Raw genomic sequence first — 27532 nt, forward strand, 5'->3', positions numbered from 1 at the left:
AGATCTATAGTGATCTACATCCAGTAGAGCACAGGGAGATCTATGGTGATCTACATCCAGTAGAGCACAGGGAGATCTATAGTGATCTACATCCAGTACAGCACAGGGAGATCTATAGTGATCTACGTCCAGTAGAGCACAGGAAGATCTATAGTGATCTACATCCAGTACAGCACAGGGAGATCTATAGTGATCTACATCCAGTACAGCACAGGGAGATCTATAGTGATCTACATCCAGTACAGCACAGGAAGATCTATAGTGATCTACATCCAGTACAGCACATGGAGATCTATAGTGATCTACATCCAGTACAGCACAGGGAGATCTATAGTGATCTACATCCAGTACAGCACATGGAGATCTATAGTGATCTACATCCAGTACAGCACAGGGAGATCTATAGTGATCTACATCCAGTACAGCACAGGGAGATCTATAGTGATCTACATCCAGTACAGCACAGGGAGATCTATAGTGATCTACATCCAGTACAGCACAGGGAGATCTAGACAGCCAAGCGAATGATGTATGGTAAACATGGACTTCATGGAATATTCAACATGCGGCAAGGCTATCTCTGGGTGAAGTAGAAAGCACAGGGGGATCTATAGTGATCTACATCTAGTAGAGCACAGGGAGATATATAATGATCTACATCCAGTAGAGCACAGGGAGATCTATAATGATCTACATCCAGTAGACTTTTTTCTGTAGTATTTTCAGCATGTTGTTGTAGAATCATACTTCCTTATTCTCGTTGACCTTTTCATGGCCTATTCCTCATTGATCTAATATGGACGGATTTATTGCATTTGTTTACCACCTGTACACAAGGAAGGGAGACGGGCTCCCTCTATTTCTCTGCCGCCTATGAGGATTCAACTGTAGGAGGGGGCATAAGGGGTTTGCGAAAACCGCACAGAAAAACGCAAATAACGGTTAAACCGTCAAAACAAGTCAATAACGGTAAACCGCGCAGTCTAGAGAAACCGCAAAACCGCGGAATAAAATACGAAAAACCGTGCCAGATTAAAGGCAAAACCGCATCACCGCGCACCCATACCCATGCCCCCCTCTTGTAGGCCACTTTAAAATTCAGCGCATAATAAGGACTAGTAAAAATCATTAAAGGCATGCAATCGAGCTATGATTTAGTTGGAATACTGTAGGTTTAAATAAGCTAGGTACCGTATTTTTTTTTTGAGGTTTCAGAGAGCGTTTGGCTAGCTTGCAATTCAGAATCATGCCTCAAAGGAATGAGTGCAGTGCCCTTACATCTGTATGGGTAACAAATATCTTGAGTAGAAGCAGCTTTGTAGAAAGCAGTTCACATGACCAACAACGTATTTAAGATTAACAATCAAAATCTCACTCGTTAGAAGGGGCTGTTATATGAGAGGACAAGCTTAAACCTGGGCACTAAACGAACCTTTACGGTAAAAATAAGTCGTATCTGAAGTAGAATATCGCTATCTTGATAGTGGGTACAATATAGCGGTCTGTACAAACATAGCAATAGCATGGCTATAATAAATGACACACCAGATGGCGTAATCAACAATGTGTATGTTGGTCAAATGCTACGTCAGTGCAGTCCATCCCACCCCTCCCCTGCCTTTGCACCTACCCATCCCTTTCGAAAAAAAAAGATTTTTATATTTGTGGGTTAGTCCAGGTCGCAGTCATGACTTCATAAAATTTGTCTTGCTTGGTAGCTTGTAGAAAGGCATGGGACCTCTCAAACTTTTCACCCGGTTGGCATAACAGGCATGGGATCTCTCAAACTTTTTACCCGGTTGGCATAACAGGCATGGGATCTCTCAAACTTTTCACCCGGTTGGCATAACAGGCATGGGATCTCTCAAACTTTTCACCCGGTTGGCATAACAGGCATGGGATCTCTCAAACTTTTCACCCGGTTGGCATAACAGGCATGGGATCTCTCAAACTTTTCACCCGGTTGGCATAACAGGCATGGGATCTCTCAAACTTTTCACCCGGTTGGCATAACAGGCATGGGATCTCTCAAACTTTTCACCCGGTTGGCATAACTTTGGAGGGCTCGAATGCCATGCCTATCCAGGCGTGGTTGAAAGCGTGTAGAAATTCAAGGATTTTAAGAATTCGTGGGGGCCCTGTGCTCTATTAGCAGACATCCTCGAATCTGTGGATTATACCAGCTAGTTTCGGATCGCATTGTTACTCACTGTATCTGTCTTTTGCGGGCACAGAGGAAATAAGAGTACTGGGAAGGAGAGAAGGGAGATATTAAAGCACTATTTTCTCAAAGGCATAAAACCACTGTTATCACTCATAAGTTTCTTTATTTCTCATTTAATTTCGCTCATAATATCTTAAATAAATGAGAGATCAAACTATATCAGTTCCACAACGAACACCAATATGCGTCTATTGCACCAATAAACGTCAAGATGGGAATGCTTAGGGAGGGTGGGTGAGTGGTGGGGAGTTCTCACATGTGTCTAACAAGGATCTATCTGAAGGGGTCTATAAGGAAATTGGGCTACACGATCCCAATACCCCCTAAAAACTTTGACTACTTTATGGCCCGTTTGATTTGTCAGAAAATGCAAAACCATCCCAGTTTCCATAAAGTACAATAACCTTGACAAAGATGAAGTGCTACTAGGGGCTACTGGTGTGCTGAGTCTGCAAGCATTAGGGGACTAGAAGCTAGTTGTTGTTAATCAGTCGTGGGTGCTCCTCCAGATTCAGATCCTTCTGCGCCAGTTGCCTTCTTCGTTCCCGATACAATGTCATCTATGCGCAGCAGGAGCATTGCCGTCTGAAATGACAGATGTCATGTCGTGAGCTGTGTTGTGGCTGACTGGGGCTGTGTTAGAACTGTGTCAGCTAGCCCCAGTCAGCCACAACACACTCTTACACAGCCCCAGTCAGCTACAACACACGTCTTACACAGCCCCAGTCAGCTACAACACAGTTGTAACACAGCCCCAGTCAGCTACAACACAGTTCTAACACAGCCCCAGTCAGCTACAACACAGTTCTAACACAGCCCCAGTCAGCTACAACATAGTTCTAACACAGCCCCAGTCAGCTACAACACAGTTCTAACACAGCCTCAGTCAGCTACAACACAGTTCTAACACAGCCCCAGTCAGCCACAACACAGTTCTAACACAGCCCCAGTCAGCTACAACACAGTTCTAACACAGCCTCAGTCAGCCAGAACACAGTTCTAACACAGCCCCAGTCAGCCACAACACACTTCTAACACAGCCCCAGTCAGCCACAACACACTTCTAACACAGCCCCAGTCAGCTACAACACAGTTCTAACACAGCCCCAGTCAGCTACAACACAGTTCTAACACAGCCCAGTCAGCTACAACACAGTTCTAACACAGCCCAGTCAGCTACAACTCAGTTCTAACACAGCCCCAGTCAGCTACAACACAGTTCTAACACAGCCCCAGTCAGCTACAACACAGTTCTAACACAGCCCCAGTCAGCCACAACACAGTTCTAACACAGCCCCAGTCAGCCACAACACAGTTCTAACACAGCCCCAGTCAGCTACAACACAGTTCTAACACAGCCCCAGTCAGCCAGAACACAGTTCTAACACAGCCCAGTCAGCTACAACATAGTTCTAACACAGCCCCAGTCAGCTACAACACAGTTCTAACACAGCCCCAGTCAGCTACAACACAGTTCTAACACAGCCCCAGTCAGCTACAACACAGTTCTAACACAGCCCAGTCAGCTACAACATAGTTCTAACACAGCCCAGTCAGCTACAACATAGTTCTAACACAGCCCCAGTCAGCCTCAACACAGTTCTAACACAGCCCCAGTCAGCTACAACACAGTTCTAACACAGCCCCAGTCAGCTACAACACAGTTCTAACACAGCCCAGTCAGCTACAACATAGTTCTAACACATCCCCAGTCAGCTACAACACAGTTCTAACACAGCCTCAGTCAGCTACAACACAGTTCTAACACAGCCCAGTCAGCTACAACATAGTTCTAACACAGCCCCAGTCAGCTACAACACAGTTCTAACACAGCCCCAGTCAGCTACAACACAGTTCTAACACAGCCCTAGTCAGCTACAACACAGTTCTAACACAGCCCAGTCAGCCACAACACAGTTCTAACACAGCCCCAGTCAGCTACAACATAGTTCTAACACAGCCTCAGTCAGCCACAACACAGTTCTAACACAGCCCCAGTCAGCTACAACACAGTTCTAACACAGCCCCAGTCAGCTACAACACAGTTCTAACACAGCCCAGTCAGCTACAACATAGTTCTAACACAGCCCCAGTCAGCCACAACACAGTTCTAACACAGCCCCTTTCAGCTACAACACAGTTGTAACACAGCCCCAGTCAGCCACAACACAGTTCTAACACAGCCCCAATCAGCCACAACACAGTTCTAACACAGCCCCAGTCAGCTACAACACAGTTCTAACACAGCCCCAGTCAGCTACAACACAGTTCTAACACAGCCCCAGTCATCCACAACACAGTTCTAACACAGCCCAGTCAGCCAGAACACAGTTCTAACACAGCCCAGTCAGCTACAACATAGTTCTAACACAGCCCCAGTCAGCCAGAACACAGTTCTAACACAGCCCAGTCAGCTACAACATAGTTCTAACACAGCCCCAGTCAGCCACAACTTGGTTGAATTCATTGCACATTGGAGGAAAAATCATGGGATGAAATCTCGAAAAATGTCAATAAATTTCACAATAGCTTCCCTAAATCAGCTTTTGAAAATTCTTATTTTGCTATGATGACAAAATGGTGATTGACAGAGCCTCTACTAAGTGTCACATTTAAAAATAAGAACTTTAAACTGTGGTGTGGTTACTACACTATAGAGGATAACAGAAAACACGAGTACGTATTCAACACAATGCTTGTACAAAAACATGTATAACTGTATAAAACTTATTTTCTAGGGCTGTAGAGCTCAGGATGTAATGGCAATAAAACATTCAAAGTGATAAAGCAATGTCTCAAAATAAGCCAAATAAGCGATTTAAGTCTGAAAATGCATATCATATCTGGTCGTTATGTACTGTACACACTTGGTTTGTGCATTGTGGTGATCACGTGACCATCGAAGTTTGCTGGGCTTCCTAGCCCCTAACCAGTCTCTTCTACTAACTATGTCATGAGTTACCTCCAGTGCGGTCTTGAAGGTTTGTGCCTTGACTGCATAGGTGTCCCACACGCCAAGCTCTTGCATGTCAACAATCTGCCCGCTCTCACCATCAATACCCCAGCTTGTGTTGCCTTCAGCTGCATGCTTTGCCTTCACGGGAAAAGTAGAATAGAGTTAACAAAGGGACAAGAAAAAGATGCCCAAACTTCCTTAAAGACTGTCGGTCAGACTTGTGTGATGCATGGTTTTGTAGGCTATGATACCTGTGCACATGAGATGTTAATCTCAGTTAAATTTAATCCGCTTGAATCACAATGAATTTTAATCCATCCTTTAACTTGAACAGCTCATATTTTGAAAGTATCAAATAATACAAGGAATGTTGTATTTTGAAAAATAATAAGAGTTTTGAATATTCAAATCAGACGTTTAAGTCCATTGATCTGACTAGCGTGCGTTGAAATTCATGCGTGCTTGTGTGTAAGCAAACCAACTACACGTGATCAATTGAACTTTCAACCTTTCCCAGAGAACCTTGGCAAAACAAAACGGCTTTTTCAAGCTAATCCCAAATATGGGTATATTGACCAAATATGGTTTTGTGTTACTATGACAATCTCATTGACCAATCAGCTGCAGAATACAAAATCTGTATTTCTGGAACTGAAAAAAGCTACTCGCCCTCCCAGAGCATCCTTGCTTCGCTCGTCGGGCATTTTGGCTGAGCATCACTTGATGAGAGAAGTCTGGAGGCTCTGGTACCCAGGGTAGATAATGGTTATCATATTGAAATTAAAAACAAAACAGCCGTATCGTGAATACAGTAGTCCTACCAATCCAATTTTGATCCCTTCTCATAGCTTTTTTACATTACCCTTTTGCACGCTCATATTCCACCTACCCGTAGAGCTGTAATAGTTCTGATGGTGTTAGCACCGCAGTTTTGAATCAAGGTCCTTGGGATAACTTCCAGACCTTTAGCAACCGCCTTGTACGGCCACTGCTGCACCCCAGCGACAAGCTTGGCCTTTTCTGTCAAGGCCTAGGGGAGAAGCACGCTGTCAGCTGGCATGTCACGCAACATGTGTCACACTGGTCAGCTGACATGCCACACAATCAAGTCACATAACATGTGAGAAACCTGTCAGCTCATAAGGCACTCAACCAGGTCACACAACAGTCTGGTCACACGTCAAAAAAGAACACACCAGTCTAGTCAGATGTTACACAACCAGGTCGAACACAACACAGACAACACACCAGCCAGGTCACACAACCAGGTCACACAACCAGGTCACACATCACAGATAACACACCAGCCAGGTCACACAACCAGGTCACACAACACAGATAACACACCAGCCTGGTCACACAACCAGGTCGAACAACACAGATAACACACCAGCCAGGTCACACAACCAGGTCACACAACACAGATAACACACCAGCCAGGTCACACAACCAGGTCGAACAACACAGATAACACACCAGCCAGGTCACACAACCAGGTCACACAACACAGATAACACACCAGCCAGGTCACACAACAAGGTCACACAACACAGATAACACACCAGCCTGGTCACACAACAAGGTCACACAACACAGATAACACACCAGCCAGGTCACACAACCAGGTCACACAACACAGATAACACACCAGCCAGGTCACACAACCAGGTCACACAACACAGATAACACACCAGCCAGGTCACACAACAAGGTCACACAACAACATGTGACACACCAGTCTAGTTGCATCACACAACAGCACATAAAACATGCCGTGCCAGGTTTCATGACCACTAAAGAGATTAAGTCACAAATACTCACGTGAGCAAGAGCCATCTCACAGGCTCCGCCCCCAGGGACAAGTCGAGGATCAACAATCACATTACGGGCCACATTCATTGCATCTTGTAGATTTCTCTCAACCTTAGGAAGGACATCAAGCACATTATTTTGAGGTTTTGGGCTGGAGAGGACTTATGCTTAGGTGCCATACTTTATAAATTTGTGACTACATCTAGGGATGTACAGTAGTATGGAGTTACAGTATCTGTATACCTACATATATAGATGGGTAAATTACTAGGGATGTACAGTAGTATGGAGTTATCTGTATACCTACATATATAGATGGGTAAATTACTAGGGATGTACAGTAGTATGGAGTTATCTGTCTACCTACATATATAGATGGGTAAATTACTAGGGATGTACAGTAGTATGGAGTTATCTGTCTACCTACATATATAGATGGGTAAATTACTAGGGATGTAGCAGAGAGTAGTCTGTATCTCTACTATCATCTGAAATGCAGGCGAGTATATCCACAGTAGGAGGGATAAACCAGGGATAAAACAGTGCCGACACACTAACACTATCCATGAATACAAACTGTGAAACTGTTGTATCTGCAGTTAAGTCTTTATGTTACACAGAGGTGAAGATATTCACAAGGATACCTGCACTAGTAATACGTGTACAATACATCTACATAGAGTATCTTGCTCTACCTCGTTCAAGACATCCTTGCTTGCGCCCCTCAGTAGAATGGTACAGGCCTTTGGATTATTGCATTCAGTGATAAAAGTGAAGTATCTGCGATAATAAGATGTCATTTGTATGGCCTCTTTAATAAGTATGAGAAGGTTATAGTTGAGCTTGTCCAATTTAATGGACCTAAACAGTAATGGACAACAAATAGCACTTACTCATCGCCAAATTTATTCACTTCAAACAGACCAGCGCCAGTCCCAATGTCCTCTTCCTTTAATTCCTCCGTCCTGTTGACGATGGTCGCCCCACATGCCCGTGCAATGCGGTTATTATCAGTTTTACGTACACGTCGGATAGCGGTTATGTTTGCCTTCATCAGGAAATGCTGAGCAAGATCTGAGGAAAAGAGGTTTAAATAGTTAAATAACTCAACTACTGTATAAGTATAGGAGAATACAGATGCACTAAAGACAATAAAAAACTCTGACTGGGAGCTAGGTGTCTCATGACTGAGGATAATGTCATTCTCACCAGAGATGCCTTTCTCTGTAATCACTAGATCTGGTTTGAGAGCGATGACTTCATCACACATCTTCTTGATGAATTCTTCTTCAAGTTGCAAAACACGGCTGAAAAGAGAAAATAAAGTAGTTAAAAAATTATATGTAAGTCTTGTTTGCTGCAAGGATAAGGTATTGTTGGTGTGACACAGCAGGGAAATCAAAGGCTGATCAGGCTTTCCCATGCCCATAGACAAAAGACTTCAACTCGAATGTAAATATTTAAGGGGACCCTGGGTGGCGCGGTTGGCAGAGCGTCTCTCTGTGGTGCAAATGCCCACTAGGTCCCAGGTTAGATTTATAGTTCACAAGTCAGTTACTCTCCCTCTACAAAAATCCACAATAATTTTAAGTTGTGTTCTGTGGTAAGACATAAGTTCTATGACTGATGTCTAAGGCTGCCAAAAGGGTAATAATCAACCCAATTTTATTCAATTTTTGTTGTAGCAAAAGACAGTGAGGCCAGTTGTAAAAGAAGAAGCAGACAATGCAGAATTCGTGGTCTTAGTAAATGAAATCTGGCATGATCTAGCCTTTTGTTTCCAACAGCACTCAGGTTTTTCCCTTGAACCCACCTGAAGTCTGTGTCACTTGATAATTCTAAACTTGTCTGCAGAAGTACAAAAGAGAATCAAATTAAAATTATGTTAAAGCACTTTGCCTGTAACTGACAATCTTTCACAGAGAAAACCTAGAAAAAATATTACCTGACTCACAGAGAAAACCTAAAAAACATATTACCTGACTCACAGAGAAAACCTAGAAAACATATTACCTGACTCACAGAGAAAACATAGAAAACATATTACCTGACTCACAGAGAAAACCTAGAAAACATATTACCTGACTCACAGAGAAAACCTAGAAAACATATTACCTGACTCACAGAGAAAACCTAGAAAACATATTACCTGACTCTCTCCCTTCTTGTACTCAAGGTTGCAGTCCAGTAACATGATTCTTGGGTTCTCAATACGTCTGAATAAACAGAAAGCAATCTCAATCCATATATAAAAAAAAAACAAATGATTAAGGAATTCACAATATTGAAAAGGGACAGACTAAATACCTTTTCATGCGGCCATGGGTGACATCTTTGTTAATCATGACACCTGTCAGCACTTTAGAATCCTCAATCTCCCCACCAGGAACCTGCGTACAACACAGACTATCGTCATGACAGACTACACAGACTATCGTCATGACACACTACACAGACTATTGTCATGACTACACAGACTATTGTCTTGACAACACAGACTATTGTCGTGACAACACAGACTATTGTCTTGACTACACAGACTATTGTTGTGACAACACAGACTATTGTCGTGACTACACAGACTATTGTTGTGACAACACTAGCTATTGCCGTGACTACACAGACTATTGTCGTGACTACACAGACTATTGTCGTGACAACACTGACTATTGTAGTGACTACACAGACTATTGTCATGACTACACAGACTATTGTCATGACAACACTGACTATTGTAGTGACTACACAGACTATTGTAGTGACTACACAGACTATTGTCGTGACTACACAGACCATTGTCGTGACTACACAGACCATTGTCGTGACTACACAGACCATTGTCGTGACTACACAGACTATTGTCGTGACTACACAGACTATTGTCGTGACTACACAGACTATTGTCGTGACTACACAGACTATTGTCGTGACTACACAGACTATTGTCGTGACTACACAGACTATTGTCGTGACTACACAGACTATTGTCGTGACTACACAGACTATTGCCGTGACTACACAGACTATTGTCGTGACTACACAGACTATTGTCGTGACAACACTAGCTATTGCCGTGACTACACAGACTATTGTCATGACTACACAGACTATTGTCATGACAACACTGACTATTGTCATGACAACACTGACTATTGTAGTGACTACACAGACTATTGTCATGACTACACAGACTATTGCCGTGACTACACAGACTATTGTCATGACTACACTGACTATTGTCATGACTACACAGACTATTGTCATGACTACACAGACTATTGTAGTGACTACACAGACTATTGTCATGACTACACAGACCATTGTCGTGACTACACAGACCATTGTCGTGACTACACAGACCATTGTCGTGACTACACTGTCTATTGTAGTGACAACACAGACTATTGTCGTGACTACACAGACTATTGTCATGACTACACTGACTATTGTCATGACTACACAGACCATTGTCGTGACTACACAGACCATTGTTGTGACTACACAGACTATTGTCGTGACTACACTGTCTATTGTAGTGACAACACAGATTATTGTCGTGACTACACAGACTATTGTCATGACTACACAGACTATTGTCGTGACTACACAGACTATTGTCATGACTACAGACTATTGTCGTGACTACACAGACTATTGTCGTGATCACACAGACTATTGTCATGACAACACTGACTATTGTCGTGGCTACACAGACTATTGTCGTGATCACACAGACTATTGTCATGACTACACAGACTATTGTCGTGGCTACACAGACTATTGTTGTGACTACACAGACTATTGTCATGACAACACTGACTACTGTCGTGGCTACACAGACTTTTGTCGTGACAACACAGACTATTGTCGTGACAACACAGACCGTTGTCGTGACTACACAGACTATTGTCGTGGCTACACAGACTATTGTCGTGACAACACAGACTATTGTCGTGACGACACAGACTATTGTCGTGACAATAAGTCATCAAGGGAACTCAGGCTCTTGATATTACGATAAAGTGGATCCGATACCCTTAATAAATAGATGTTATGTTTTTTACAAGCTGGATGACAGCTCTCTGGCGGCCCAAGTCAGCATTTTTTTAGGTCACACTTTTTTTCCAATACAGCCTAGTCTCACAGCCTGACTCCTAAAATTTAAATTTTTGTCTTTTTGTTTGACTAGTGAGCACAAATAGAGATATGAAACTTAACATTCAGAATGCAGAACTTGTTACATGCTTTCTATTTCCGTGTATAAAATGTGACCTCCATTTCGCCACTTCTGATTATATATAGCTACAATAACTAGGTTTCACAATGACAGCACTTAGCCATCAAAACTGACATAAGGCTACTTGTATCAAATGAGTAAATAGACACAGTGTCTGGTCCCCTTCCACACCAAAGCCAATAAAATCAAAATAGTAAACAAATTAAAATACCTACAAGTGGCAGCAACATCTGGCCGACAAAGTACCCACCTTCTCGACTTTAGCATAATTCTTGATGTCGATCTCTTTCCTATCTCCCCTGTCCAGGGCAACCGTCTTCACAGCATCAAGAGCAATGTTGCATGCGAGATCTCCCCTGGGGAATGCAAACAAAGTGTGTTGAATAAATGATGTCAATGATGAAATGCATACCACTGGTTTAATAAAATAAGCTGGTCATGGTGGTGTTTATGATGTTGTCGATAATCAGGATGATGGTGATGATGATGATGACAATGATGATGATGACTATTATGATGATGCTGGTGATGGTGATGTTTATAATTGATGCTCGTGGTAATAACTATGATGATATTGATGATGATGGTGATGATAATGATGATGGATGATGAAAATGATGATGACAATGATTTTGTTGGTATTGGTGATGTTTATAATGATGTTGATGATAATAACTATAATGATGACGATGAAATTGATGACAATGATGATGACAATGATGACGAGGTCAAGGTAACAAGCTTACCACTTGTTGATAAACTTGGTGCCTACTGAGCTCCTAATGATCTTCAGCATTTCTTCTCTGTTGTCAATATCAACAGGAACACTGCAGGGAGAGAACAACAGGGCTAAACAATGGCTTCAATCCCTCCCAGAAATACAGTTAGTTGTTACGAGGTTTTTGTGTGGTTCTTTTATGGTAATGGGGGTAGCCGGGGATCGTACACGCTGAGTAAGGGTTGGCCGTCTTCTTTTTTTATTGCACTGCTTGAGTGTTTACAAATGGTAAAGCTACCACTGGCTAGCGGGAGGTTGGCTGTAAGAAGGCAAGTACTTTTGGAAGGTAATGAAGGAACATCTCTTTCCTGGAAAGCTGACAAAGCCAACTTTAGAGAGTCCTGACTAAACCAACCTAGAGCACTGCCGTTAGTGTCCTCGCAACAGTTACAGTACAATCCTAAAGCTAGTTACTATGCCGCTCAATTTATACTAATCTCATTAATAAACTGGTCAAACTGGGTTTAAGGACGATGTAAGAATAGAAGTTCTGATATTGACTTTGGGAAGAAAATCAATGATGAAATAATAAATGACTAAGAATAAATTCCTTCGATAGAAATAGCAAGAGCAGGATAAAGGCAAGAGTTTGACTATAGTAATATGCAAAATTAAGTAATGTAACAGCTGTAAGATTAAGGATAAGGGTAATCGTTAAACTGTTATTTTAGCCTGGCAAATATAAACCTGTTTTGCTAAACAGTAACTACCCATGCTTAGTCAAACAATGAAGAGATCCACGTAAAGCAAATAAGTGGAAATGTCGAATGAAAAGTGAAAGTAAAATATTGGAGTGTTGGAAACGACTTTTGCATAGATTAACAATTCCTTCATAACATATTACTACAGTACCGCTCTCGAACATGTGGACATATGTTCGCGAAATTGTTTGCGAAATTCACGAACCGCTGATGTTTGCTAACACAGTGTTCGCGAACAGACCGGGACAAACCGTTTGACAAACAGGAACTTGTACCGTGTAAACGAAGACTTACTGATACTCACTTAAAATACATATAGGAGTTCTGCAAGCGATTCAAAAAAATTGTTTGTGTAAACGTCAGCTCAAAGCTATGGTTATCTTTAAAATCAGAAACAACAAATTCAGTTAGTCTGATATGCCTCGAGTTCAATAAATTGTAGACGATAAAGACGATAAAGATGGCAGAGAAAGCCAAAGCATGCGAAATATTCGATCATGGGTTTACAAGGGCAGACACAGGCAAAAAAGGGTTCGTTAGTTTATTCTCAAAAGCTTACCCGAGGAGGATAGGAATGCTGATTGCTTGATATTCTTCGAAGACTGCACGACAATTGCTAGTGAAGACTTTTGAACAGTCTTTGTCAAAAAATGGCTTCCCAGTGTTCACAAGTATTCGCTAGCAGTTTTACACAATTCGAAAATCTTTGAAGAATATCAAGCGATCGGCATTCCCCCCTCAAACTAATTGTCCCGTGCTTAGTACCAGTCTTTGCTTTGTCAAATAAATGACTTCCCACTGTTTAAAAGTATTCGCTAGCAGTTAAAACACCTTCAAAAATCTTCAAGGAATATCAAGCGATCGGCATTCCCTCCTCAAACTAATTGTCCCGTGCTTAGTACCAGTCTTTGCTTTGTCAAATAAATGACTTCCCACTGTTTAAAAGTATTCGCTAGCAGTTAAAACACATTCAAAAATCTTCAAGGAATATTAAGCGATCGGCATTCCCTCCTCAAACTAATTGTCCTGTGCTTAGTACCAGTCTTTGCTTTGTCAAATAAATGACTTCCCACTGTTTAAAAGTATTCGCTAGCAGTTAAAACACATTAAAAAATCTTCAAGGAATATCAAGCGATCGGCATTCCTTCCCCAAACTAATTCTATGTCTAATACTGTTACTGTTCAAAAAAACGTTTATTTTGCATCTGTTCGCGAACAGCGTGTTCCTGAACAGTCTATATGTTCGCGAAAGTTTCGCAAACAGTGTCCATATGTTCGTGAGCGATACTGTAGCTCTTCCCTTAAAATAAAAACTGCTGCTTAATCAGGGTAGCACTGTAGTTCAAACCTCCCTTCTTTTCACCCTTCTTATCACAAAGGGTGGTGGCTTAATAGAGATGCCTCTCACCTTATCTGCTGCTTGAGTATATCGATCATGTCGTCCATCGCCAGGCGGTAGGCAGCGATGATCTGTGTGGGGTGCATCTGCTGCTCAAGAAAGGGTTCCGCCACTGACATGAATTCCCCAGCTGAAAACAAACAAATCCTCAATATAACTAAATATTACAGTGTACTTGTGAGTCTATCTGTAATTGATTGAGTTAGCAAGGCTCAAATACAAACTCTGAATTTTACACCCAGGAAAATAGAATTTACTTCAAGTAAAAGTAGAATTCATCCCCTGTAAAATTTAGCCATGTATATGTAAATTGCATTTTTCTAAATTGAACCATGACTTGCTGAAAGTTATCTTCATTACCTAGAATGATAACAGAGGTTGTTCCATATTACCTAGAATGATAACAGAGGTTGTTCCATCTCCCACTTCCTCGTCCTGCGTACGACTTATCTCAATCATAGACTTGGCAGCAGGATGCTTCACTTGAATCTACAAAAAGTTTAGACCAAAACCATGTAAAACTTGAATCTACAAAAAGTTTAGACCAAAACCATGTAAAACTTGAATCTAAAAAATGGTATGGCAAAAAAAATTACAGACAAGCTTTAAAATAACAAGATGGTCTGCGTAGGCATGGTAGAATCAGGGGGACAAATCAACACAAGGTTGAAAATGGTATGTTTTATGCCTCTGTAAAAAAGAGTAGTTTTACTGTTGTTTCTATGTAGCATTAGCCCTTCTGCGGTAAGCCAGATACACGCCAGGCAACAAAGAATCAAAAAGGTACAATAGGCATGTAGAGCAGGGAATGCTGAGGCGATCATTAAAATCTATGCAATGGACACTATACATCAGTGGGGTGCAGTCGTTGTGTGTGTATCAACCAGGGAGAATGGTGAGCTGAGTGAAAGAAGAGTAGATGAAAATGGCCAGTGAGTACAAAGTGCAAAGGACACTATACATCAGTGGGGTGCAGTCGGTGTGCATGTATCAACCAGGGAGAATGGTGAGCTGAGTGAAAGAAGAGTAGATGAAAATGGCCAGTGAGTGCAAAGGGAGGCTACAGTATGTAACAGTTGTGTCAAACTCTTAGAATTGTTGTGGTGTGATCTAGACGTGATTAAGAAAAAATACCTCACGTAGAATAGCATTTCCATCGTTGGTCATGACTATACCTCCCATGGGGTCCATCAACATCTGAATGTCAAATATCACCATATAAACACAATTATACACGAGGTCCATAAACAATAATCACCACAAACACAATTATACACGCAGTCCATAAACAACAATCATCATTTAAACACAATTATACACGAGGTCCATGAACAATAATAACCATATATACAGCAATTATACATGATTTCCATAAAAATAACCATCATTAAAACAAAATTATACACGAGGTCCATAAACAATAACCATCATTTAAACACAATTATACACAAGGACCATAAACAATAATAACCATATAAACACAATTATACACAATTTCCATAAAAAATAATAATTTAAGAGTGCATCCAGGAGTGTACCAGGCAGGGGTGATACATGCCATCTCACCGATTTCAATGAAACTTGGTCAGATTGAAGTATCCACCCAACAACTCAAACTGCCGAAGTGGTTCAGATTTTGGGATAATCCGGGGGGAGTTATGACCACCCCCCTTGTTTTTGGCCATCAATTCGGGAAAATCGCCTGAAATAAGCACGAAGTGTTGACTCCACTCCTGATCACGGATTAAAAGGGAATTCCATGATGTTTTATGTGAGTAAAGATCCATCCTTTCTTGATTCACAACCAAGGTTTCAAATCATTTGGAGTGACAGGTGCCAATCAAGGGCTACACGTGTCTACCATGTCACGCATGGTTTCACTTATCGGGCAAAATAGCTCCATTTCAGTGTCAAATATCTCCGATGCGCAACTTTCTTTTCACAAATTGTTTTTACCATTACTCAAACTCATCTTCAAACCTAACAAATCCGTAATAAAATTCTCGGGACTTGGTATTTTTTCCGACAAAAATTATTCTAATCACCTTACTACTTATTGATTCTGGTACATAAAAAAATCAAATTTCACATTAAAAAATATTGCAGTAATGATTCTTGGGCTACAATTAGTAGCCTATATGTTTTAAAATGATAGAAGATATAAGTTATGAAGTTCTGTGTTGACTGAAGGTAATATCCGAATAAATATCCGTCACAAATTATGTACGTTACTGCAACAATGTCAGTTTCAAATCGATATTTTAGTAAAAAGCGCAATTTTGCCAGTAGCGCCGGTTTTTTCGTTCAAGGCTACTGAACTATTTACTTACAAGCTCAGCATGATCTTGTCTTGCTATCTAATACATCCTTCTTGCGCTTTTTAACGACTGGACCTAAATATCTTCTTTGTGCAAAATCGATAAATCTTGTTTCTGAAATACAAAGTCCTTGTAGTACATAATCAAATGTATGGCTTATAATAATTTCAAAAAGCAGCTTTCTTTATAAACAATAAGTACTAGGTGAGTCAACACCAGGGGTCAACACAAGAACAATTCACTGATCATGCGTGACAGCATTGTCACGCAATGATCAGTGTGATTGATTGTGTGAATGATTTGTGACTGAATGTCTACCAAAGTCTTGTTGACTTTGGTGGACATTCAGTCACAAATGGTGCACAGCCGCGCGCATTCGCAGTATTTTCATTTTTTTTTTTACAGCCAAATTCGTTGTTGCGCGACCTCTGCGAATCCAAAATCCTTGTCTCGTTGGGGAATAGCGCGTAGTCAGACACAAGCTTTTGGGGGCGGTTTGTCTTGTTTTGATTGTTTGGTTTGATTGACTAAGTTATCCTATACAAAGGATGTAGCAAAGAGCAATATCATTAACAACCTAACCGCAAACCAGGTTCTCCTGATAATGAATTGGGCCATGAAATTTGTACCTGCCAGTTCAGACCAGAGAAACACAGCGAGACTCAGGCGCGTACCCAGGATTGGCTGAGGAGTGGGTGCGCGGCCATAGGTAACATGGAAAAAGCCTAGCGTTTGATACCTTAATAAGAAATGACCCACATTTTGGCCGCCAAGGGGGGTGCGCGCGCACCCTGCGCACCCTCCTGTGTACGCGCCTGAGACTGGTATGTTAAAAAAAGGGAAATCATGGCATGTGACCGTAGCGATTACTAAGAGTATGGATTCTATTGAGGTAATATATACATAGTAAAGGAAACTAGATTTTGACTTACTATCTACTTGTTGATAGATGGTGAGCAGCAAAAACACAAGCTTTCGAACAAAAGTATTGGTAGAAAACGATGCTTTGAAAAGCTAGGGGAGTATACTACGAATAGTATTCTACGAGCAAAATAGTCAACACGGCGCTACGCCCCTCGTTGATTAGTTACTCATAGAAAACTCAACTCTTTATGTTAAAGATTGTGTAATATTTTATGTAACATCTCTGATAAGGTATGTACATTTTACCTTGCTACCATGACAACGCCGCATTAACAAAGGAATTCTCAGAGCCCGTTGTACATAATCTCATTTGGTTGTTATGACCGTATGTAGCCTGTCGTTATATGGGGGGGGGGGGGGGCATATTACACGCACAGCACACCACAAAGTGAAACATGACAGAAACCAGCTGTAAACAAAATGTTCTGTCCATAAATTACAGTGTGACTAAAGTATGTATTATTTTTACTCTTCTGTTTCATACCACAACGTACATACGTGCATTTGAGGAATGTACACAAAACTAGTTTGCGGTTGCTTCAAGAATAAAGCACACCCTTGAAACCCTTGAAGCTGCCAAACCACACCTCACCAAAGCGTTCCTCGGGCTGTTATCATTCTGCCTACCTTGTCCTGTCCCTGCCCTCCATTGGGGAGCGTGCAGGCATAAACGTAGCCAGGTATGATTTTAGTGACCCACAGGCGGGAAAGGATGTATGCGACAAGCGCACCGCTACAGTCAAGAGCCACATTCGAAGGTTCATCAACGAAGGGAACGACATAAAATGTGCAAAGGCGTGAAGGTTGCAATGGAGTCGTATGGTGGAATAAAAGGATGCCTGGCAGCGGTTGCTTAGGTCAACGAGGACAGCCAAACCATGAAAGCCCATAAAATATCCAGGCTCTTAACAACTTCTGCTTTGAGTCTAGAGATCTCCGAGCTTGGAAAGCCTACAATGTAGGGCCTGGTAAACGTTTTACGCCAGAGCAGCTAAGACGGTTCGGGCCAACCCAGGGTGCAACACGTCTAATTGTCTGTCTGCCATTTGGTAGACTGCAACAAACTGGCATTCTAAGATCAACAGTCCACAGGCAACCTCGTCAAGACCAACCACTGCCTACTCTCCTGTCCAGAAGATGGATGTATAAAGACATACCCGTCTTTTGAGAGTCTTCAAAACCACCTGGACACAGGAAAGCATCTGATACGACAAAAAAGAGAGTCTACTTACGTTACACTATAAAGAAGAAGTGGGCATAAAACGACAAGGGAGATGACTGGTAGCTACTTGCATAGGGTAGTGCCAAGTGGAAACGTCGCCAAGATTGCATCTACGTCTAGCAGCCCTGCACGCCAAGCTGGTTGGGCGCTCAAGACAACCCATAAGGCAACAAGATTCTATAGCGACTGCAAAGATGCAATCAGCTCATGATGCAAGCAGCAATAAACTGTTCAAAAAGGAAGGGAGCTTTCCGCAGATCAGATTGCTCGATATTTCAGCCGATTGTCCGTTCTTTATAGGAGTGGGCGACTGGCCATTAATCAGGCAAATCTGAGTCCCGACCAGGACAAAGAGGACTTTGTTCAAGACGCTGAACAAATGCAGACAAGACTCGAGATCCAGAGAGAGCTAGAGCTTTTAAGATACACAGCTATGTACTGTCTCTAAGACATTCACTCCTTGCTGTTTTAGTAGTTTATTCACTTTGTGTAGTGTCAGGCTGCTATTGAAATGAGTTATAACGTCATGAGTTACATGGCGCAGCTATATTACTGATTTTTGTCTAAAATTCCCAACTGGAATGGCATTGTTAGCATACCTTGTCCCTTTTTCTAGCTTTTTTAGGAAATTCAGTTTACTGACAAATCAAAGATGGCGCCAGCCTTTTTATTGTCCATTCTTGATAATGTCACGACCCCCTGCAGCGCCCTCATATATGTAGATGTGGAGATATGCGTTGGCGTGTACGTCCGAACCGAAGGTTAAGGTAGTTATTGCCGTTATTATATTAATAGAAGAATAAGGTCGTGAACAACTTTTAAGTAAACAATTTGATCCCTGGTAACTGATATATCAGATGTTTTGCTTATATAGAACAAAATGGGATTTGACATTCCCCCATTATTGTTGTAACCATGGCAACCCAGTTCTTAACTTATTCTTAACGTATAATTGTCAAACATATAAGCTGCGAATTGTTGCCAAAGAATCACAACCGCTTTTTTATAAGAAATTCGAAATTTTCTACATACCATCATCAGTGAGTAGTAGGATGATTAAAATAATTACTGTTGGAAAAAAATATCAAGTCCCGAGAATTTTATTACGGATTTGTTAAGTTTAAAGATAACTTTGAGTGATGGTAAAAACAGTTTGTGAAAAGAAAGTTGCGCATTGGAGATATGTGACACTGAAATGGAGCTATTTTGCCCGATAAGTGAAACCATGCGTGACATGGTAGACACGTGTAGCCCTTGATTGGCACCTGTCACTCCAAATGATTTGAAACCTTGGTTGTGAATCAAGAAAGGATGGATCTTTACTCACATTTAACATTATGGAATTCCCTTGTAATCCGTGACCAGGAGTGGGGTCAACATTTCATACTTATTTCAGGCGATTTTCCCGAATTTATGGCCAAAAACCAGGGGGGGGGTCATAACTCCCCCCGGATTATTCCAAAATCTGAACCACTTCGGCAGTTTGAGTTGTTGGGTGGATACTTCAATCTGACCAAGTTTCATTGAAATCGGTGAGATGGCATGTATCACCCTTGCCTGGTCCACTCCTGGATATACTCTTAAACACAATTATACACGAGGTCCATAAACAATAATAACTATATAAACATAATTATACATGATTTCCATAAAAAATAACGATCATTTAAACACAATTATACATGATGTCCATAAACAATAATAACCATATAAACACAATTATACACAATTTCTATAAACAATAACCATCATTTAAACACAATTATACAACAGGTCCATAAACAATAATAACCATATGAACACAATTATACCCGATTTCCATAAAAAATAATCAACATATAAACACAATTATACATGAGGTCCATAAACAGTAAACACCATATAAACACAATTATACGGGAGGTCCAAAAACAATAATAACCATATAAACACAACTATACATGAGGTCCATAAGCAATAATCACCACATAAACACAATTACACACAAGTTCCATAAACAAGAAGCAGAAAAACGAGAGCTGCATGATTCAACTTGCACAGGCTTCTGGCGAACTTCACCAGATGGGAAACAGTTAAAAGCTGGACTTTTTACTTGCTAAATTTCCTGGCCGACCATTTGATGAATTCCTAACAGATAGCCTGTGGAGGACCACTCCTTTGCGTCGCATCAACTACTTACTCTGAGTTCAAATTGAAAGACTGTGCTACTCGTGATGAGAATCTACAAATGCCACCGTGCCAAACCCACCTTTAACATTGCCCTTGGGCCCAGGCATGTTCTAATGATATCTGCAATGGTCTGAAATGGAATATATGGTTACTATATATGCTGGAATAATAGGTGAGGTACTTGTTTTGGGGAGGCACTTATTTCAAAATTTGTTTTATTAGATTTCACATATTTGAGTCATTATTCTAAAACATAGACATTGCTAAATGTGTCAGCGGTACGACTTCTGCGAGTGAGAGTGGCTTGGTTCTCAATTGCCTCATTTCAAGAGCAAGTCTCGATTACTGTGTGTCGAGTATTTAATTAGGGCATAACACTCGCAGAGTGGAGGTTGTGATACTCGTTGACGGTACTGTATTTATAGATAGAAAAGTAAGGACTTGTAAGGACCAAAAATCCTCCCAATACCAAAAATAAAACATGATAATGATAAATAATGTGGCAGTAAGTACTTGACCTCAATATCACAGTCCCCTCTTTACTGAAGTCTATGAAGTGCAAAATGTTAAGGTGAGGTGCTTATTCGGAGGAGGTGCTTATTCATAATTTTCATCTTAGGAAGGCTCTTTTGGGGAGGAACTTTTTCAAGCAATCACAGTATGACAAAGGCATAGAACAAACAGAAAATAGAGCAAAGGGTATCACAAGGATACAGTAGAAGTAACAGTAAACAGAGCTTAGATATAAAACAGAGATAGAATAAATAGAAAATATAACACTACAGTTATGACATGGGGATAGAAAGTGAAATAAGTGAATAGATTCAATAGATTCTTAATCTCCGCTGATATAAAAAATACCATTCATAAAAGACACAAATCTATGAGCTTTCTACATAACAGTATTGCTGTTAGAGTAAATTTCCCATCGTTAAGAGATGGAAATTTCACTCTGAGTGAGAGCAATCTAATTGTATGGTATTTTTGACTGCAGGTGTGTAAATTTGACAGATGGGAATAGGTTGATCTAGTAAAAGAATTGTGATGTAATGTAAAGCATTCTAGTAAAAAGCCATTTATAAATGATCTATCTTTTTCTAGCAATAGATCACATTCAAGCCCAGTAGCTATAGTCAAGTATGACAAACTTGTACGAGGTACAGCCATTGCATAGTAACGTAATGTACGAGCCTACAACAAAACACCGGTGACATTTTGGCTTTTTGTTCTTCGGGCTTATCTACGTAAATAAACGTCAATTCAAGCTAGTAGGAGATAACCAAATGAATTAGAGACCTACATATGTCAAAGTTTTTGCATATGGAGTATTTTTCACTATTACCTTAGCGGCTTGCACATTCCCAAGCTGAACTTTGCGACCGGACTCGCGTTTTGTGTTCTGATCTGTGCGCGAATACAACAGATAAGACCACAAATAAAACATTATATAGAAGAAAATCACTCGGCTAATTTGAATTCTTTCTTACTTAGTACAATGACGGACATGCTGGTAGTTTTGGGGGTAGTTTTCTCCTACTTTTTTCCACACCTTCGTCTCACGGATTCAAGATGGCGGTCGCACGTGCTGATGACAGGATAGGGGGACTGGGGCCTAGTCTCCCATCACGCCTTGCGCGACCTTGCGGCCCCAAAATAGTAGGGCAAAAATAGTATAGACACATAATGCGTTTCGAACAGTCTTATATTTCGTGAGCAAGAGCATTTCATTTCCGTCGTCTGCAAACGGCAAGCACTTAAGCATCACTCTTAGATTCGGCCTTCTAAGGGGTGTTCAATTTATCAGGGTTATGAAAAAAATGTAGTAAAATGCACAAATTGTAAGAAAATTTCATTAGAATCTTGTTTATTAAAATTTTTAATCTTAGTTGGTAACTGCCCAAGGAAAAGCCTAATATCAGCTCAGCAGACACCGTTGCTTCTTTATAATAAAAGAGTGAACTTTACACGGCCAAACAAGAGAGAATACTACCAGTGGTGTTCAAGTTGGCGAAATGTTCTTTTGAAATTAGAAACTTCCCATGCATTTCTTATGTGTTCTGTCCATCTCAATATTTAATCAAAAAGACGGGAGGAGAGTATCTACATTTTACTCTAAGAACCCAAACTCATCTTCTTCTATACGAAACTCACTTTGACCATGAAAAAAAAGCGCATTGACCATATAGACAATGAATTTTGCGCTATATTAATAATAAATTGTTATCATTATTATCATTATGGTCAATGGACAATATTCGCTTTGACTGGATCTTTATTAATATTTGTTTACATTAAATGACAACATAACCGGCTATTTATTAATATTTGTTTACATTAAATCAATTGACAACATAACCCGGCTATTTATTAATATTTGTTTACATTAAATGACAACATAACCCGGCTATTTATTCCAGTCAACGCTCTCCTTAGCAACCACACAGAAAGCACGTTCGATATTTTTACGTTGGTTATATTCTAAGGGGTTGTCACATTAGACAAGGGCTAAATTACAGATAATGAAATATGGGAGATAATTGTTAACAGTAATGGTCGCCTTAGAAAGGTGCATTTGTGAGTACTGCTCAGCTTCATCGACGGTGTATCTTGCAGTAAACGAACCTCCACATGCGGTCCCTGAAATAAGAAAACATCAAATGGGTTAGACTGTAATTCATAATTGAAAAAGATTAACGTCTGTTGCCAGTCTTATTCAACATATATATATATAGTGTTAGTTTGAGAAAAATACAAACTACATAGGTTTCCCTACAGGTCTGTTTCGTGGTTGCCCACTCATCAGGGGATTTAATGAGAATATTCCTACCATCGTATATATACTATTAACATTGAAATTTACATAATAATAGACTGATAGTTTTAGTTAAGGCGGTAAGAGGAACAATAGCGAGTTACATTAAATATGCGGGGCGAAGACTAACAGTGCGGAACGTGTGAAAAATTGATAGCGCGAAAATTTAACGGTGACGGGATTAACAGTTCTAATTGTTTCGTAGCAGGGCTTTGTTTCTGTGGCGGCACGAGGACACGAGTTCATTGCGTTCATTTAGAGTTGATAGTTTGGGTTGGCAGATGATCGTCAGCTTTTCCTTGAGGCAGAGGTTGCAACGCTTAGTGGTACTGTTGTAGGCGGAGTGGGAAGAAAGAATGCGCCATGAAATAAAGTACTCAATCATGTTGTCCTTGAGAGTCCAGACGTGTTTGCTGAGTTCGGTGGAGTTTCTGTGTTTGGCGTGTCGGAATGATGCGGTGTGGTTTCTGTACCTGGTCTTGAAGCTGTTTTCAGTGAGCCCGACGTATGTTTCCGAGGTGTTGTTGTCTTTTCGAGTTACGGTAGCTTGGTAGATAACAGATATCTGTAGGCAGTTTCCGTCTAGAGGGCAGGTGTCTTTCTGTCGGCAGTTGCATGTCTTGTTGTTGGTAGTGGTAGGGGCGGAGCTGGTGATCTCGGTAGCCGACGATGCGGTGATGATGCGCTTGTTGTGGTTGTCGATGATCTGTTTGGTGTTGTTCATGCAGCTGTAACTGATTTTGATGGTGTTTCTGTTGAAGATTTTACGGAGGTGGTTGTCTTTCAAAATCAGTTACAGCTGCATGAACAACACCAAACAGATCATCGACAACCACAACAAGCGCATCATCACCGCATCGTCGGCTACCGAGATCACCAGCTCCGCCCCTACCACTACCAACAACAAGACATGCAACTGCCGACAGAAAGACACCTGCCCTCTAGACGGAAACTGCCTACAGATATCTGTTATCTACCAAGCTACCGTAACTCGAAAAGACAACAACACCTCGGAAACATACGTCGGGCTCACTGAAAACAGCTTCAAGACCAGGTACAGAAACCACACCGCATCATTCCGACACGCCAAACACAGAAACTCCACCGAACTCAGCAAACACGTCTGGACTCTCAAGGACAACATGATTGAGTACTTTATTTCATGGCGCATTCTTTCTTCCCACTCCGCCTACAACAGTACCACTAAGCGTTGCAACCTCTGCCTCAAGGAAAAGCTGACGATCATCTGCCAACCCAAACTATCAACTCTAAATAAACGCAATGAACTCGTGTCCTCGTGCCGCCACAGAAACAAAGCCCTGCTACGAAACAATTAGAACTGTTAATCCCGTCACCGTTAAATTTTCGCGCTATCAATTTTTCACACGTTCCGCACTGTTAGTCTTCGCCCCGCATATTTAATGTAACTCGCTATTGTTCCTCTTACCGCCTTAGCTAAAACTATCAGTCTATTATTATGTAAATTTCAATGTTAATAGTATATATACGATGGTAGGAATATTCTCATTAAATCCCCTGATGAGTGGGCAACCACGAAACAGACCTGTAGGGAAACCTATGTAGTTTGTATTTTTCTCAAACTAAAACTATACACCGCTCTACTTTCGAGTATTGAGCACTTTCTATGAAAGCCTTCAACCATCATTTTATATATATATATATATATATATATATATATATATATATATATATATATATATATATATATATATATAACTTTGTTAACATCGCCTTTAATTCGTTCTTTTTGGCAAGATGATTAAAGTAGACGGCCTTAACATTTTTGTAATGTTTTCTTGCTGGTGATGACGTCACACAATAGATCACGTGACAAAAAAGTTTTTTGCCTTTCCGCCGGTGGGGAAAACAGCTTGGACAAAGATGTTTACTAAATAAGTGTTGACTTTATGTGTGTCATATGATAGCGTTTTAGCATCCAAAATTTTCTCTGCCGTTAACAAGATATTAATTATTTTGTTAAGTCACGTGACCTGCTGCGAATTAAAATGTTGATTTGTGACCGAAAGGTTAAACTTTTCTTGCCGGTTAAGATATCAGTGTGCAGATGTGTTTCAAAGAAACATAAAAACATGCGATGTTTTCTTTTTCATAGCGTATCCACCAGCGGAGAATTTTTTGAAATATTGATTTGCAAAAGTCACGTGATCGGCTGGATGACGTCATCACTCAAAATGAAATATTACCAATCAGCTAACATTCCGAGTTTGATGTTTTGGCCAAAACTGGTGCATTTAAGGCAATGTTAACTCACTTTAAGGCAACTTTCAAAATTTCAACTGTTTTAGATTAAGATCCAAGCCTTAATACACTTGAGTATATATAGGGGTGGTTATATCTATATATAGGGGTGGGATATATATACTTACTCTTGGGCATTGCTGTGATGGCTGATGGCCCCCCGTAAATAGTACCCATTCGGCACTTTGAAGTTCATGAAGCTGCGGTGGTTATTGACATGGGCCGAGGTATGGCAGATGTACACACGGTGTCGGCGGCCGAGGCAGCATTTGAACTTGAAGAGCCTGGAAAGAAATATGCAAGAGAGCATTTTGGATAATTAACCAGCTGAAGTATTACCGTAAATTATCTAATAAACGCCGCCTATCTAAAGAACGCCTCTTATCTAATTAACCCCCCCCCCCAGGCTTACAAGTTTGTATTGAACGACTGGCTGACTGAATTAAGAACCCCACTGCACTTGGGTTCGTTATATTGTGATAGCTTATAATGAACGGCCCTCTCTAATAAACGCCTCCTATCTATCGAAGCCCCCCCCCTCCCTCGGGCCATCTAAATATAATAAACGCCCCGGCGTTTATTAGATAATTTACGGTATTTCATTTTACTCTACCTGTCCTCGGCGCGGTTGCTATGGCGACTATATACCCCAGCAATAAAACCGTTATAAGGACACTGGAAGCTCATGGCGCCGTCCCATTCATTGGCCGAGAACCAATCACAATGCATTTTCAATGCGGGGTTGCGCTTACACTTGTACGTCCAAGCTCGGTCCTTGTGGGGACAACTGTACACGGATTGTATCTTGCTGATAGATTTACCTAAACGGGGAACAACAGAAGTATGGTGTTAAATAGAAAAGATGTAGATGTAGATGTAGATCTAGCTTTTCTATTCCTTTGAATCCCATTTTCAAGTGACAATGTAGTAGGCAGCCTGCACTGTTTAGATCCATTTTTAAAAATCTTTTTGTTTTCTCTCACCTCTCGGGCATTCAAAATTCACAACTCCGTCGAAGTAGTTGGCCCAGCCCGCCCCGGCCAGACGAGGCACAGGGGGACAGTGACGACGACGACGACGTCGCCAGGACCACCCAGGTTTGACGAAGTTCACGTGATCCAAAATAATCATGGTGATCAGAAGAAACGCCAGAAGTGACTTCGAATGCATTTGAACTTATGCCTGTTGAAAAAGCTTTTTGAAGACGTTCGTGACTATGATCTGTAGTCTTTCTAGTTATTGGAGCATTTTAGGGCTGAAAATTTTCTTAAATTTCATTTTATACAAAATATAATACCCAATGAATTTGATTCTGCATTTTAGAACGCATTACACTAATAAAACAATTTTCTGCTATCTAATCCTCGGTTCTTAGGCAGGACATTTCTTATAAAAAGGTTTTAATGAAAAACGAGTGTACCCTTATTCACCTGTTGATCTGTTGATTCCGCGTTAACAGCAGCAGCACTTTTAAAAGGTAAATTCTTAGACAAGTCGCTCGTATTTACGTGGTCGGAGCCACACATTTTGTTTATTCATAAGTTGTTTTCCAATGTTAATGGTTCACAAGAAAATTCTTGCCTAAGATTGTTTACGAACAAAAATTTAGAAAATTCATGCTTTGGTTGCCCACAGTCTTTTGTTTTGATTTTGTTTTGATTTTGATTCTCCGAACTTGACTACTAAAAAAATTAATAATA

General features: G+C 40.8%; 2 protein-coding genes across 4 annotated transcripts; both read right to left on the minus strand.

The window, feature by feature from the left end:
• Positions 1-2307: 2307 nt before the first annotated feature.
• Positions 2308-22380, minus strand: LOC5506818 (T-complex protein 1 subunit gamma). 2 transcript variants are annotated; one of them, XM_001627465.3, is made up of 18 exons: positions 22228-22380; positions 22083-22144; positions 20820-20870; positions 15242-15304; positions 14500-14596; positions 14117-14237; positions 11976-12056; positions 11480-11585; positions 9300-9382; positions 9142-9208; positions 8806-8840; positions 8202-8299; positions 7886-8066; positions 7688-7772; positions 7002-7103; positions 6070-6210; positions 5187-5318; positions 2308-2809 (listed from the first exon to the last, which is right to left on the minus strand). In XM_001627465.3, exons 1-18 carry the CDS (start codon positions 22244-22246, stop codon positions 2708-2710), a joined length of 1626 nt encoding a protein of 541 aa, XP_001627515.1. In that variant the 5' UTR covers positions 22247-22380; the 3' UTR covers positions 2308-2707. The 2 variants fall into 2 exon arrangements, with proteins under 2 accessions (XP_001627515.1, XP_032231165.1); XM_032375274.2 differs by lacking the exons at positions 15242-15304; positions 20820-20870; positions 22083-22144; positions 22228-22380 and having other exon boundaries at positions 14468-14547.
• A 614-nt stretch (positions 22381-22994) lies between these two features.
• LOC116614359 (dermatopontin) lies at positions 22995-27366 on the minus strand. Of its 2 annotated transcripts, none has more exons than XM_032375275.2 (5): positions 27263-27366; positions 26816-27014; positions 26446-26653; positions 25961-26116; positions 22995-23377 (listed from the first exon to the last, which is right to left on the minus strand). In XM_032375275.2, exons 2-5 carry the CDS (start codon positions 27000-27002, stop codon positions 23332-23334), a joined length of 597 nt encoding a protein of 198 aa, XP_032231166.1. In that variant the 5' UTR covers positions 27003-27014; positions 27263-27366; the 3' UTR covers positions 22995-23331. The 2 variants fall into 2 exon arrangements, with proteins under 2 accessions (XP_032231166.1, XP_032231167.1); XM_032375276.2 differs by having other exon boundaries at positions 26816-27026; positions 27263-27362.
• Positions 27367-27532: the final 166 nt, after the last annotated feature.

This window comes from Nematostella vectensis, chromosome 5 (assembly GCF_932526225.1).
Source record: "Nematostella vectensis chromosome 5, jaNemVect1.1, whole genome shotgun sequence".
Lineage (NCBI taxonomy): Eukaryota > Metazoa > Cnidaria > Anthozoa > Actiniaria > Edwardsiidae > Nematostella > Nematostella vectensis.

What these genes read in the sequence shown, in the direction of transcription:
- LOC116614359 (XM_032375275.2), bottom strand. Translation starts at nt 27,002, where the DNA reads ATGCATTCGAAGTCACTTCTGGCGTTTCTTCTGATCACCATGATTATT. An exon ending in AGCAACCGCGCCGAGGACAG is followed by an intron (nt 26,117 to 26,445) that starts GTAGAGTAAAAT and finishes ATTTCTTTCCAG; the next exon opens with GCTCTTCAAGTTCAAATGCT. An exon ending in CATCACAGCAATGCCCAAGA is followed by an intron (nt 23,378 to 25,960) that starts GTAAGTATATAT and finishes TTCTTATTTCAG; the next exon opens with GGACCGCATGTGGAGGTTCG.
- LOC5506818 (XM_001627465.3), bottom strand. An exon ending in AACCTCTGTTATCATTCTAG is followed by an intron (nt 14,238 to 14,499) that starts GTAATATGGAAC and finishes GTTTGTTTTCAG; the next exon opens with CTGGGGAATTCATGTCAGTG. An exon ending in CCTTCAAGACCGCACTGGAG is followed by an intron (nt 2,810 to 5,186) that starts GTAACTCATGAC and finishes CTGTCATTTCAG; the next exon opens with ACGGCAATGCTCCTGCTGCG.